General features: G+C 38.2%; 1 protein-coding gene across 1 annotated transcript in view; it reads right to left on the reverse strand.

Annotated features, from left to right (window-relative positions):
* LOC149283191 (kinesin-like protein KIF26A) overlaps positions 1 to 15,746 on the reverse strand; it is a 73,176-nt gene that overhangs the window by 24,185 nt on the left and 33,245 nt on the right. Inside the window, exon 6 of the mRNA XM_089497846.1 lies at positions 13,518 to 13,644. Within this exon, the coding sequence (XP_089353972.1) occupies positions 13,518 to 13,644 (127 nt within the window). The remainder of the gene's footprint in view (positions 1 to 13,517; positions 13,645 to 15,746) is intronic.

Genomic DNA, 15,746 nt, shown 5'->3' on the forward strand with positions numbered 1-15,746 from the left:
GATGTCCCAATTGATTATCCCTTTATCCGGCTGGTTTTGTTTGAGAAGTTAATTAAAAAGAAAAAAAAAAAACTATTATATGCAAAAACTTGATGCTTCACTGCTCCGATCAAGGATCCAGTAAGGATGAGAGGTCATCAGTACATTCAGACTTCTTGCCTAATCTCATTCACATTCTTCATTTCCACCCTTTCTAGAGAATTTAGAGACTTGTATATTAGAAGGTTTTCTTGAATTCTTATATTCTGTGATCTCATTGACCTCCGTAACATACTGTCCATGGTGTTTGTTATATGAGGTCTTGAATTCTTAATTGGCAACAAAGTTGATAATGTGGGAGAAAAACATTAAGATTTATTGACTAAACAGTGAGGTGACACAAGATAAAACATCTAATCAATGTGTTCTACAAGGCTACCTTGACTCTTTTTGTAGAAGAACCTCAACAGGTTTTGCCCTTCATAATGCATTTCAGTAGATTAAATGTTTCTTCTCAACTCATTGCAATGAGTTTAGCGAATATACAACATCATGAGTTGTGAAGATGCAAGGACCTCCAGGTTTTACTGCTTCTCCTCTTTCGCTGGCTTTCTGTTTAATTAGAGAGACTAAATAGAGTGTCAGTGTTACGGCCGAAACATTACAAAGTGAAGATTACCTCTAGGATGGCAAGAGTATAAAGGGTTAAAGTATATGCAGCTCATTCATTCAGGGTGGCAGTGAAAATCAGCCTGGACCCAGGGTAAAAAATTATGGTGGTCCAATGCCAAAAAAATATGTCTCACCAGCTCGGTATGGTTAAAAATGTTACATTTTCCGCTGGTTACCCTGTTGTACCCTGAGGCCACATGGTCTACATTGCTTAGTTTAAAATCCAGTTCCTGAAGTCAATTATAATAAATGTTGACCCCCAAATTTTGACTCCATGAAAAGACAGAAAAGACAAAGCAAAAATAACGAAAACTGCTGGTTTCCCGTGTGTTGCTCTGTTTACATTCATCAGGTCGGAACGGGGCGCCAACGGTAACATCAACATTCCTTGCGTGTAATGGCAATTTGTTGATAGAAACACGACACCGTCTATTTTGTCTGTCCCTCTACTTCAATCTGTCAACAAAATATAATTACGCTGACAGATATTGTAATAGGTCAAAGCTTTCAGATGTTAAGGTTTCATGATGTGTCGTGTCCAGCGGTTTACAAATGGGAAAATGATATCAGAGGTTGCATTGGTTGTTAATTTAGATGAAGACTGGGACATGCAATAAATATCTTTGTTGCCATATGCTGAAGTTATTTGTCATCGTTCAAGTTAATTTGGTATGTCCATATGGCAGCTTAAAAAGGTATAGCTGGGCATGCCAGAGTTGGCTTGAGCCCCATGCTCCACTCAGCCAAGTTCGACAAAAGTTGAGGAGTGCAAGCAGGTTTTTAACTACCTCAAGCTCTTCTTCTTCTTAAGAATGTTGGTCCTTGTGGTCTTCCATACAAGTATCTTTCTTCTGTTTCTCTATGTTCAGCTTGTCTACTTCTCTATTCGAGTCATGATGGGAGAGGCTTCACCTTGAGTGGACCACTCTCACGTGTTCCTCGTCCACATCTTACCCTTCACGCTTTCTGCCCTGTACATTTTCTGCCCGTAACCTACCCAAAATAGCGGTCATTATTTTTTTAGTACCCCATTGGGTGGATTGGCTCTCTTCACTAGCTACGTATATTTGCCCAAATAATTATTTGATAGAATTTCATAATTTACTTGTTCTTATTTACTTATTAGAACAACTGTAGGGTTTTCTAATGCCTCATTACGCTAGAAACCAAGGAATCATTAAGGCATTCCCAGCATATATTAAGCATAAATACATTTTATTTTTAATTTCCTCATCATCGCTAATGGAGTGAAAATGTATCTTAAATAGGAAGCACATTTTAATGGTCTCTGGTAATTGAATGGCACCAATAATGACCCAACTGAAAATTAAAATTATTATCTGCAAAACAGAAAAGAAAAATTGTTGCCATGTCATAGGAAAGAAAACAAAATCTAGCTACCATTTTTCTGGATGATATATTGAATAGATTGCAAGCTTGCAAGAGCAGGGCCCTCTTCTCGCTCGGTATTAGTATGTCTTAATGTGTGTCAATGTTATCATCAATCTTGTATATCATCAATTTTAATCTTTAATTTTCTTTAACTTTAATTTTGATATGGCTATGGAATCTGCTGGCCGTGCTATAAATGCAATGTAAGATAATATAAAATATTGAGCTATTTAACCCAACAGGTTGGGGTTTTCTCTTCCCTTGAGAACAGCCGGTTTATTCTCATTCATTCTGAGAGAGCCACCTTTGGAAATTGAAGGCAATCCTGGGCATTTGTTAGATATTCCTGAAAACCTATTTTGTTGGAGGACTTTGAGGATTGAAGTTGAGGACCATTGGTCATGGATACCTAATATTCAGAACTCCGACAAACTCCCAAGGTGCTCCTCCAGACATTTTGAGAGTCATAGTCCAAAACATTTAGGAGAACCCCTTAATCTTGACCATAAACGAGAGACTTGTGTCTTAGAAACAATAGGAAAAAAATAGAGGAGGGCACAGATTCTTCTTCCATCATGTGAAATAATTAAGCGCTTCTATCCAAATATCATCTAAATAAAAAATATCTACGTGTAATAATAGTGTGGGCGATAGAAAAGACTGGATGAGAGCGGAGCAGTAAAACAAATTGAATCGTTCCAAGACTGTAAAATGAAAAGCACATGAGAGATCGCTCCTCGGGAACCCAAGGAAATGCTTTACAACACCGTTAACGATGTCCATTCAGTTTTATGGGTCTTGTGGGTATCTCAATTCGCTTGTTATATAAAAGAAATTAATTTGTTCGGCTAAACACACTTATGCTCTGCGAGCGCTCCCAGCACACAGAACCCGCGATAAATGTTACAACAATACAACAATGCGACTTTGATAAACTAGCAGCGAATCCCACTTCCGACATTGTTTCGTATTGGCATATTTTATAAACACATCTGAAACAATGCAAGCATGTGTTTTTATCGTCTTCCTGGTATACAAGGTTACCAAATACCTCATTCTGGTTTTCATGTAAAGGAGAATTGTCTTTGCTCCCTTATTCCTCCCATGACCACCACTGAAAGATCACCCTGGTCTTCTACGCTGCATTCTTTGGAATCCATTTGGAGAAGAGTCAACGATCAAAGTTCGATCGTGAAGATTGTTCCTTGATTATTGTTGTTCAGAATGTGGCATATGAGACAAACAGCCAAAAAACAGGACTATTTAGGAAGCACAATGTGAACAATTAAAAGGGCCAACAAACAGATAGCTCTCCAACTGTTGGCTACCAATTCCAAGCTGCTCAATTGGGTCGTTGGCCCAACACCTCCTGATTGGGGACCACCAGTCATGGGAACAGTAATTCAACAAAAGCCATAGAGCAACATTATTCGATGTCATATAATAAAAAGTGCAAGCAAAATGTTCGCCGATATCATGCAGGGCATGTTAGAGGCAATAAGTTATGGCTGTCTGCCTTCACTACCCAGGCTGTTTAAAATGTAACATATTTCCCAATCCCATCCAAGAGAGCTGACACATAACCAATATTTGTCCGATGTTTTATAATAATAACCCTAACCAAGAGGAAATTGCTAAACTTCAGTCTTCCAATTTGGATTTCTGCTAAGGAGGCGCACCCAACGGATCTTTCCAAAGCATTCTTCAATAGTGATACAAAAAAATGGTCAAATAGGTTAACAATCAACTGTTTTAAGGGTCAAGCACATAAAACTCTATTTGTAAGACTCTCTCCACCTGTACCGAAAAAAAAACAGTTTAACCGGTCATAGTTCTCGGGAATTTATGTACGTCTTGACCACAGTTCATAAACTTTCGGTGATTCCCTCTTACCAATTAATGGCGCCGCACAGTTTATTTTTCCCTATGGTTGAAGATATACTGACTGCTTTTTATTTAACTCTTCCCCCGGTTTAATGGAAGTTGTCTTTTACGACACCCTGGAGAGGATTCCGCTCAAAGCTCAGTGTCAAAGCCTGAGATAAAACTAACATATGGTGGCTACCAAACCTTTGAAATATAAAGTAACAATGGACAGTTCCCGACCTGGGTCTTTATTACATTCTGGGCTGCGCAATTACTCTGTTTGCAATATAAATACATATGAATGGTCACCTTGATAACAGAAAAGGACTTTTTTATATAAAATAATAAAATTCTCTTTTTATTTTAATTTTTTTACCAGTGAGATCCCGGCAGAAGACCCAGTTAAAGTAATATTTATTGAGAAAATAAACCAATCATAAAAATATAGCATGAAAAATTCATGAAAAAAAGGAGCCAGCAAGGATCCAATCGGTGTGTAACTTCTGCCTAATGTTCTTGTCATGCCTGGTCATGGCGTACTCCAATGAGGCATGTTTTCAGGACCTCCCCAGATGTGCTGATGTGGGAAAAAAATAGCCTGTCCCAATGCGGGGGGGAGGACCTGTTGGGGGTTATTTGAATATTGCCTTTGAGAAATGACAAATTATTAAGAATCTCAATTTCTGTTAATTTAATTATCTCTATTTTGTCTCAAAAAGGTCTTAGCTTGGTGTAGACTACTATGTTTACAACTTTCATCTCTTCCACGCATGTGTAATAAAGCGGCATTGTGGGGAAATTCCCATTGTATGTTCCTTATTGTTGTTTCATTCTTCGCACACACACATTCTTTACACACACAAAAAAAAAAACCTTCCGAGGAACAATTACATTTATTTTTACAAGTACGGGAACACTAGAAGAAACATTCCAGTACGTAAAGAAATACTTTCAGAATTGAGGCATTTTCGGTATGTCATGCAGCGTTACAGACGGCGAAACCCGGCATGCAAGATCAAAATCCAGGCAGCAGCTGCCAGCACGGCTTTGACCCATGAATGAAAAATCTATAGGAGCCGACAGTTAACGTTCCAGAAATAAATGCAAAGAAACAGCTGAAGCAGACTTGGAAAATAGAAGAGCTTGTTCTGTCCGTATGGAAAGCGGTCTTCACCCAGTATGAGACCTGCAAGGAGGGGACGTACCTGCCCAGAAACCTGCTTAGGGGGCAACCTCCTGCAGCCAGGGGCAAAAAAAGTCAATAATGTGCATCAAGGTACAGGGGTTGCATTGGGGTCTGAGCAGTTTGGCCCTGTTGGGATTTGGACCTGACCCAATGTTTGGTCATATCAGAGACATCCCTCTCAGCCTTTAAACCCCCCGAGGCATCAAGAATTAAAGGAATCGAGACATATACAGTAAGACGTCCAATTTCGACCAACGGGCCAGACCTTTAGCCAATCAGCGCTGAGACAGACTCACATCGGAGACAGACTAACGACTGTCCTCACAACGAAGGAAAGCGTTTTCGAAGATCTATTATAGACAGAGAACTCGACGGACTCATGGCTTTGTCCATATCTGCAAAAATGAACGGATTTCTCCAAACCACCCCCAAAATAGAATGTAGAATAAAAAGCATTGGTTTTGCCTGCATTTCTATATTATTTTAGCCCATTCTTTTGTTAACCACTGAATGTGCGCAAGCAAAACAGACTAATTAATCATTGGAAACAAGCAGGCTTCTTCTCTCGCACATTAATCATCTGCTGGGCGATGGTACCCACTGATTGTTTATTTATCCAGCAAGTCATGCATTTCTTGGGGGGGGGGCAAATAAAGGAATCTCTCTGCTGCTTCATTTCCTTTTGACTCTATGATTCACTCTCCTGGTCATAGCCAGGAAATGAAATTCTGACAATTTTACTGTGACCGCATAATTAACCGTTTCATGTGGATTATGACATTGTCACATGAACGAGCGACAGACGCGTTAAATTAATACGTTCTCCGGGAAAGTCACCCAGAGTTTCCATGGTTATGGTATACAAAATCACTCCGTTCTCCTATATATATATATATATATATATATATATATATATATATATATATATATATATATATATATATATATATATATATATATATATAATTTGGTTTACTGTTTTTTATTATGTGGAATATTTTTTTTCCCTCTGTTTGTTTTATGTTTTTTGTTTTGTTTTGTTTTGTTTTTTTACTAGCTTTTAGCATCATATTGCAAGTCCGCAGTACAAAACACCTAATCCGACCTAGACAGTGCCCACTACTGTTTGCTTTGGGCAAAAGAGCTATTATGTTCTTTGTAATCTCATCACAGAGACAAAAGGCTATAATCACAAATAGTCTGCTTGCATATGGCTACTTAAACCTGAAAAACAATAGCCTCTCTGTTCTTACCATCCAATTATCATGATTTAGGTAATCATTTTCCCTTTAAATTTCGATGTTACTGTCCCTTTTACTTAATTAGAATGTAGGGTTATTTTCTTTAACCCTTTGGCACCTGGCCAATACATTTCTCACCATTATTACTTACATGTAATATGTAAGTATATTATATATATATATATATATATATATATATATATATATAACGGTATATATAAATATATATAATATATAAGTATATTATAACAAAAGAACCAATGGTAAGTAAACATGTATTACTTACATGTAATATAAGTATATAATATAATATATGTATTAGAACAAAAGATCCAATGGTAAGTAAACATGTATTACTAGTATTAATGCGAGTATAGCCTATCTACTAGAATTATTTCCATAGAGTAAATTTAAACGGTTCTGTCTCGGCGTTCGAGCTCCATGGCAATGCCGGAAGAAAGAAGGAAAGAACAGTTAAAGATTTTTGATGAATCAAGTCCCACGGGCTTCTTAACCAATTCCATAACCATTTGCCATACATTCTGACCCTATACAGTGTGACTTGTTAATCAGGTTGTGCAATTTCCCTTTAGACTACCTTTCATTTTGACCAGATAAGGTTTTTCGTGGCACTTTTCTATAGATAGAAGCAGAAATCCTTCTGGGAAGGAAGGCGAGTTCCTTGAAACATCTCTTATTTCCTAGGCTATAATTTTCAAATGCAATTTTTTTATGTATCGCTGACTTGATTTCAAATGAGAAAGCAGCGCGTCTTACGAATCGTCTCTATCATTGAATTGAGATCAGGGGCCATGGAGCTGAACGACCTGAATCCGCCTTGTTTTACAGCAATTCCTTTAACGGAATGTTGCACTTTTCTGAACCGTGATTTTCTTTGTTTGTTCCCGTTTTTCAGCCCTTCTAGATAAAACGTGTTGTCTACGTCTAAAATAAAATAAAAAAAAGGACAAGGGATGACTTGGGGCACTTCAAGGCTAGTGTCCGTCACATAACATAGACATGGCTACCAGCTGGATACGTGTGACGTTACTTTTTATACTAAAGGGCATATCCATATCTGCTGGAAAGGCAAATCGGCCAAGTATGGGACCCTGATGGGTTTAGGGACCGCCCATTGTCCTTAAGGGGTTAAAGGCAAAACATGGCTCCCGTGTTAAAAATGTGCCCACCTACGGGACATTCGAGCTGCACTTCGTTCTAATCTACAGTTCATAATTCAATAGGCCCTTAAAGGGCGAATCCTAATCTACAATCAAAATAACCACAAAGGTGACTATTGTGTTTTAAAGATGCTGTTCCACTAAAGACAAAACATTGATCCAATCCGTCACGGTATTCTTTCTTCTGAAGGTTTGGTCACCTAAAAAAACATTTTCAACGGCAACATGGCAGGCAAAAATGATGAATAACGCAAAATTTTACATGTTTAACCCCTTAATGACAAAGCCCGTACATGTACGGGCTCAAAATGCATTGTTTTCAATGGGTTTAGGGAGCACCCATTGTCCTTAAGGGGTTAAAGAATTATTTCGGGGGAAGACTTTTTTAAAAAAGTGTCATTTCAACAGAGGATGTGGGAAAAGGTCCTTCAAAAAAGACCCCAAAGTAAAGAAAGTGTCTCTGCTTTGGTTTTATAGACATATGAAACTGTTTGAGCGCATCAAAGAGCTCATCAAAGTATCGATTGCATCATCAATTGCAAAAAAAGTGTGATATCGCGTCTCTTTAAATAGAACAAAGGCTTTGGTTGGCAATGCAATAAAAGAAAAATAACATAGTGCGGACAGCTCTTTCAGGAAATAAGTTTTTTACACAAACAAGAAAGAGAGAAACAAGAAAAATCTGTGAAAAATAAACACTTCTGTTGTGTTAGATGAAACGGCATCTGCTTGGCACACGCCAACATGCCGACAGCCGCGTACGCCAACATGCCGACAGCCGCGTAGCATTCACATACAAATGGGATATTTTAAGCTCCGTATCAATTATGTGTCCAAATCTAAAAAAAAATGGATTCAGCCTAAAATCAATCTGGCCTTTTTATAACCTTTACCTTAAATAGCACCATGCATGCCACAAATTGGGGGGGGGGGGTGGAAGAAGAAAATATTTAAAAAAATATATATATTAAATAAAAAAATGGAAATGTGATTTTTCTGTTAAAATACCAGTGCCAAAAATACTTAAAAATAAATAAAAATAGAAATAAATTATTAATATAAAATTAGCAGTGTAAATAAAACAGCTCATTTCCATTTGACAGATTTTGAATCCATATGTTTTATACAAACCCAAATGTTCAACGGAAAAGTAATTTTTTTTCTCTTTTTTGCTAGCGGTTCTAAATTTACTGGCGGACCTGGAGTTTCTGATTAGCCGCAGTGAGAGATTTTTGGTTTCGTTCTGAGAACCTGACCTCATTAGACGCAGAACTTCATAGAAGAGAAGTAGAGGAGAAGATGAATCATGCATCTCCGTAACGTTTCACAGCGACGGGACAGGTGGTAATTCGCTCAAAAGTGAAAAGACTTAGACATAAATGTTATCTTTACCCACTAATGTATAGATCGAAACATATCCCAGACTCATTTCATATATAGCCCAGTGCAAAACGGGATAAAGTCACCTTGACGGACAACTATCGCACTAGGATTGTGAAGCAACCTCATAAAAACTCTCTCTTTGGGATAGATAATACAGTAGAATCTATAGGGAACATCGCATGTTGGCACATCATTGGTCGAATTAAAATTTTGAGAGTCTAAGAATGAGTATGATGTCATCTCGATGACTTCAACCAGCTGAAGGCATTCCCCTATCTTACTGTGGGCTCCTCGGGACGTCATAATACAAGAACAAGCTTTAGAACGCCTGGGCAAGGTTTCAGGGATAAACCCAACAAGTTTAATAGTGTCAACCCTTGGGACCTCCTTCAGTTATCGTACCAGATGAAGGTTAAATGAGAGGAGAACCAGGTGGTATTGTAATATCCCTTTTTGAGAAGACTCCTCACAATGCATTCTCTGTTCCTTGGCCAACAAAGGAATGAGTAGAAGAAGCAATTTACCGATGGATCTAATGCTCAATGATCCTCAATCAACACATCTCATCTTTGTTATGGGCAGATGACCCGGCAGGAAAATGATGGATAATATCTTTTTTTTTTTAATTTACTTTCCTTAAACTCCATGTTTTCCGGGTGCAAAAGACAATAACCCTTTATTTTTTACATTTGATTTATTTTTGGGGGAGCTCCATGGGGTGTGCAAAGAGATAAACGTTGACAAAATTGGTTTGTAGGAAATAATTCTTTAGAATGTGCGTGTGTTTGAGTAACACGTAGGTCTATCCACTGAATTCTCAAAGGTTTGCCAAGTTCTCTCCAGAGCTGACAGTTCATGGATTAAAAATTCCCTTATTTAAAATATTTAAATGAGTCTTTACTTAAATATTTATTTAAATTTATATTTATTTCAATATTTATTTAAATTTATATTTATTTCAATATTTAAATGAGTCTTTGCGTTAAAAAACATAATTTTTACGTGGGACCACGTGCTACAGGAGAAGGCTTTCTTAGAAGAGCCGCTGGTCAAGAGGTGGTATGGACACCATAGGTTCAGAGACTAGAACTCCAGGTTGTTCTGATTCTTATAGAACTAATTCCTATTTATTTCAGTCGAGGAGAACCTCAGACCAGGACGTATCTGGGACTCCAATAGAGTTCTATGCTGTTTCTTTACTATTTATTTCCCAGTGAAGATTCTGTTTCAGTGTTTCCTCCCCAGGTGCTTGTACTTCAAAGTAACCAAGAGCAGCTATTATTAATAATTTGTATAACCTCTTCCTTTCTCAAACGGACCTCTTCTTCAATTATTGTTAAGTGCTTCAAAGCGTCTATAAAGCTCTTCCTTTGTGTTTTAATTACAACCATTTAATCTGAGGTAGAATGGCGTCGTTGATTACATATTTTTTAAAAAATATGACACTCGTAATTATAACATACATCAACTTCATCGTGCAAAATATACGGAGCGGACTCTCCTTCTGATCAGAATATTATACACAGGGTTGGACCCAGGGTTGACTAAGCGGCCCTGGCCCAAGGCCAAATGACACACATGCGGCCGTCGGCTGGATACATTTTTATAGCCTCACAGTCCGTATCCCTGGGGTAAAATAGTAGACTGCTATACAACCAAACATCTCCATAGGTTCCTCCATAGGCACAGGCTATAGGCTGCTTTAATAAGTTTGGTTACAAGTTGCGATGGAGACAAACTTCTTATAAGACCAACAAATAAGCCATTGGAACCTAAATTAATCTACCTTGCTTCCAGGCCACCACATTGCTAATCAGCACCACCGATGAGCCGATAACCATACCCTATCGGTGCTCAAAGCAAGAAAACACTCAGTCCCCGTTTTAAGGGTTAAATTTCTGCAACAAACACACTTTCTTCTGCAATCTGGACTGTCGCAGTAACACCGACAGAATACACAAAGATTTGTTTTAATCACGTTAAGGGAATATTAAGGCTTAAAAGACGAGCGAGCCTTCTTCCCGGGGGAGACGGAGCCGTGTTCATTTGTTATTCCTTTCAAGGTTCAGTGGTTGTTTCTTTTTTCGTCTCGGTGCAGGAAAGCCCTGCTAGGGGCAAGATCCACTTTTGCTAATAACGCTATAAACATTTAGAGGCTTTTTTATTGTACGTCCTAAAGGCCGCTTCTGAAACCCGCATCATATTTAAGATACGCTGGGATTCTATTCGCTGCGGCACTTTAGAGGGCACCATATGAGACATAAAGGTACGGATGAATCTGAGACCGATCTCTTTCACCAGCAGAGCCAGAAGGACTAGGATGACCCTGCCGCCATATCCAGCAAACTGCCACACACTGCAAAACCCAATGAGCTGCTGCGGTGGCAGCATCGGTAAGTATGCAGCCCTACTGGCCACCAGCCAGTGTGCTTTGTGGCCAATCTGGGCCTGCTCACCAGTGCCCTAAACCTTTTACCAACATCCCAAAGAGTTTATTAAAGCTCCGACTCCAATCTAAGCTACTCCGGAAGAAGCCTTTACATTTTTAATTTTTAAAAAGTGATTTTTTTGTGGAAAAACGCAAAATAACATATTTATCAATCAAGTGTAACTGCTAACCAGAGAGAGTAGATTTTTTACTATTGGATTCCATTAATTAAACATTGCGCTTTTTTCATTGTAATACATTAAACAAGGTTCTTCATAACTTTATATTAAAGTCACATGGAAACACACATGTTAAACAGATGCTTTTTTTTTTTTTAACCACAGTTTCCATAGTAACACCCAAGGCCATCAGACCCAAACTCTGTTCCTATGAGCAAAAAAAAAAAAAAAAAAAAAAAAAGAACAATCGCTACTATTATGTCTCTGAACAAAATACCCAAAAGTGTAAATTACGAGAACAAAAATTAATTTAGGGACGGAGCCAGGCGCCGTGACTGATTATTATACGAAAAACATGCTTCGAGAAAATCTGAAGGCAAGACATTTCAAAGAGTCAATAGAACGATTGGAAGGTCCAAAGAGTTATTAGGTGTTTGTAAGCGTCTGTGCTCGACGTCTACGGGTAACTCATAAACGTCTCCTATCATCCAGGATTGATTGATGGTCATGAAAAGAGCACTTGTACCAGCTGGGTTTACTTAGCGGAATTTCGCCTTCTTGATGTACGGACATAGACGCCGTTTATTGAGTCTAATTGAAGACTGAGATGTTTGGGTGAAAACGTATTAGCTCTGCGGTAATATCGTTGCATATAGATCAGCGTTTCATTAACGGCTTATTGGTCGCGATGCCCTAATCGTATGCTCAGTCACAATCCGATCAGTCTATGGAGTTCTTCCAAGCCTCCTACCAATGCCGAGCGCTAATAAGATGCCTGCTCCATCAGTAACCTCAATTATGGACGCTGTTTTATGGCTAATATAATGACCAAGAGCCTACAACTGAACCATCAGGGAGACCGCGATAGCATGGTGACCCATAGATTATGTCTACCATTATTGTTCATTAGTCAATAATGAGATGGTTTAATCCAGAGACTAAAATGGGATTCTGTCCTATTAATCCATCCAAACCAGATATATGCCTCGGTACAGAAGCCCAACATGCATATTCAGCACACAACCCCGCGCGCTTTGGGAGATTCAAGGGCATCTTATCTCCGAGAAATTAAAAAAAAAAAAAAACACGGTCTCACCTTAAAATAGAACGCAGTCTTGGCCCCGGTGTTTAAATAAAATAATGTGTCGGGGGACTCTGGTTTATTTGAAATAATAAATGGAAGAGCGAGTCGACATTTCTGTAGAGGAGACAAGGAAAGGGTTCGGGGGGGGGGTTTGATGGAATGTTAATTAGAGAAATCCTAAAATTGTGGAAGTGATAGAAAGGACCGAATTTGACACTTTAAGACTGGACTTTGAGAGCATGCAGTAATCTATAAAGCGCGGGTGACAAGGGGGGGGGGTTAAAATGTATCTGTATATTTAGCCAGTGAGAATTCTAGCAAACGTATAATTAAAAAAGTTCAACTTATGGTAAAGTTTTATTCTGCCGAGAGGGCCCCTGCAAAGCTCTTTTGCACGATGCGATGCTTGCAATAATGCACCCTGGACGATGTGACAGTTTAGAGGACATCGCCGAAAGACGCACGGTTTTATTTGCGTGCCGACAGCATAAAGACAAAAGTTTTTTTTTTTGTTTTTTTTTCCGGGGACAAAAACATTTTTAGAAACAGAAATCAGCCCCATCCGGCCCCCCCGTCTAGTCGTTCGTTTCTCCTGCTGTAACGACTCAAGCCTTAATCAGCCGTTGGTCTCGTCTTAGATTCAGGAGCCGTATGTCTATCTCATGCATGTTTAAATCCCTTCGCTGTATTATCCTCTACCACCTCTGCTGGGAGGCTGTTCCCCTTATCTACATTAAATAAATTTGCATTACCTACCGAGCTAGATCTTCTTATTCAACCAGAGGAACAGACATCATTTCTAAAGTTGCCTTCAAGCCTTCTATATAACTTCTGTAGGACACACGTTCTGTATCTGAAAGTATTGATGTTCTTTTCCCTACCAAACAATCCCTTCTGTACGTTTTCAAACAATGATCTGTCCATACCTGATGAAGAACGATGCTGCAGCTGATGCTCCGGGTGACACCACGGCTGGTGAAACCAAACTTGTAGCTCGATCTTCTAAACTCTGGACGTTGCCGTTGGTAGAGTTCAGGTTCTCCTTTCCTCCGTCTGTGGATGGAGCATCAGGCTAAAAAAACACAAACACACATAAACTGAATGCAAGCCATCTGTCTGCGTACATTTCCACGCAACCGCATCCAAGCTCCAAAGTCACATGAAGGCCAAGGACAGATAACGAATGTGGACATGCCTGCTTTGTTACGTTGTATCGCAGGGAAATGCAGCAAACTGTAGAGACAAGAAGGGAAACGCGGGCCACTTTTTGTTACGGGGCGATACGCGGTTACACATTTTGACAAGCATGCAAAATAACACAGAACGCGATAAGCGGTGATATTTTACGGCTTGTGGAACGCCTTATCGGGCTCAGTAAGAGCTGTCAAGAAGTATTCTACATCAGTAATTCATATCTGCGGATGTCCAATCTGGTCTAAAAGTACATGTCAATCACTTCTTTTAAAAAAATCCATTGCGGGTAAAGAAAGTGATTTATTGGCAGCAAATAGTGTATCAAAAAAGAAAAGAAATAATTGTATTAAAAAAAATATATAAAATCTATATAAACCCTTAATGACAAAGCCCGTACATGTATGTGCTCAAAATGCATTGTTTTCAATGGGTTTAGGGACCGCCCATTGTCCTTAAGAGGTTAAATCTTTATTTTTGGAGCCGGGGAATGTTTTGGGGTTTTTTTAGCCTTCCATATCATAAAACGTAGTTGTTTTAAGCATATTTACCACTTTAAAGGCATTAGTTATATATTTCGAATGGCCGACTCTGGCGATCATCTCCGTGAAGAGATCCTTGGTTACGGCCAATAACTCAAAAACCGCACCGACGTTCAACAAAGAAAATCAATTTTATAGAAAGCCACATTTTTTATGTTAATTACCCAAAGTCAATTTTCATTTTTTTTTTATATAGAAGTTTAAGCTTAAGATTTGCTGCCAAGCGACGTAAAGAAAATAAGATTAAATGGCTCTAACTCATCTTGTCATAAGTCACGTAAATTACAAGGCAGGTAAATATTTAAAAGCCTGTAAAATAAATGATGTTTGCTTATGGCGATATGCTTTTAACTATGCAAAAGAAAAAAGGGGGTTTGTGCAATAAATCACGCAGAAATATTATGGTGTTAGGAAATACTAACAAGAAATACGTTTCCTCGGTCATCAGAAAAAAAAAAAAGGAAAAAAAAAAGAAAGGTTAATGGATAAAAGTTCTTTTAGTCCCTTTTTAGCATTGTTTTATATAATTTTGATGCTTTGAAACATGCAATGGAATAAATTATATATATATTTACATTTATATTTATATATATATATATAAATATATTTTTATATATATATATATATATATATATATATATAATTAAAAAAATATATATATATAATTAAAAAAAAAATATATATATATATATATATATATATATATATAAAAACAAATACAGATACATTCCCCTTTCATTCTTATTGACCCACATCACTCCTATAATGCTCAGCCCCTCCCCTCGCAAAACATATATAGGGCTCAAAAAAAAAAAAAAGTTTTCACCATAAATTAACATTAGCTTAAAGTGATGGATTGATTTTGTGGGCAGACAGGAATTACAAAAGATTGATATACAACCACAACTGAGTTTAAAAAATTGCACTTAAAGCAAATCTATACATGTCATTGTCATTCCAAGTGACTTCATTAGTAATGGATGGTTAGGTTAGTGCTCCGCTCTGCTGGAAGATGTTAAGTTGCTAGTCTTAAGAGCGAAGACCATATTGATGATTTAAAAATGCCTTGTTCCTTAATGTGTTTCGGGTTAAGCCAGCGAAAGATTCGGAATTTCCTGTGTAGGTTAGGAGCCAGAAGGACACGTTTAGAAGGCAGGGTGGGATGTCTCCCCAGAGATTGATTTGTTACGGCCAGGTGAAGTAATGTAGGAGTTATCTTGTCAGCTGGGATTTATCCTGTCTTGACTGAGACTGCTTTAGAAATAGTGATATGGGAGCTTTTGAAGATCTAACATCGACCAGTTATGGTTTGGAACCTTCAAACACATATTGTGATTGAGGTCATTTATGGTTCATGGACCATAGATAAGGCCACCAGCCTTAGCTACACTCTCTTGCAAGAAGAGACAAAGCGATGGAATG

Source organism: Sceloporus occidentalis, unplaced genomic scaffold (genome assembly GCF_023333645.1).
Source record: "Sceloporus occidentalis isolate IW3139 unplaced genomic scaffold, rSceOcc1.0.p SCAF_109, whole genome shotgun sequence".
NCBI classification, from domain to species: domain Eukaryota; kingdom Metazoa; phylum Chordata; class Lepidosauria; order Squamata; family Phrynosomatidae; genus Sceloporus; species Sceloporus occidentalis.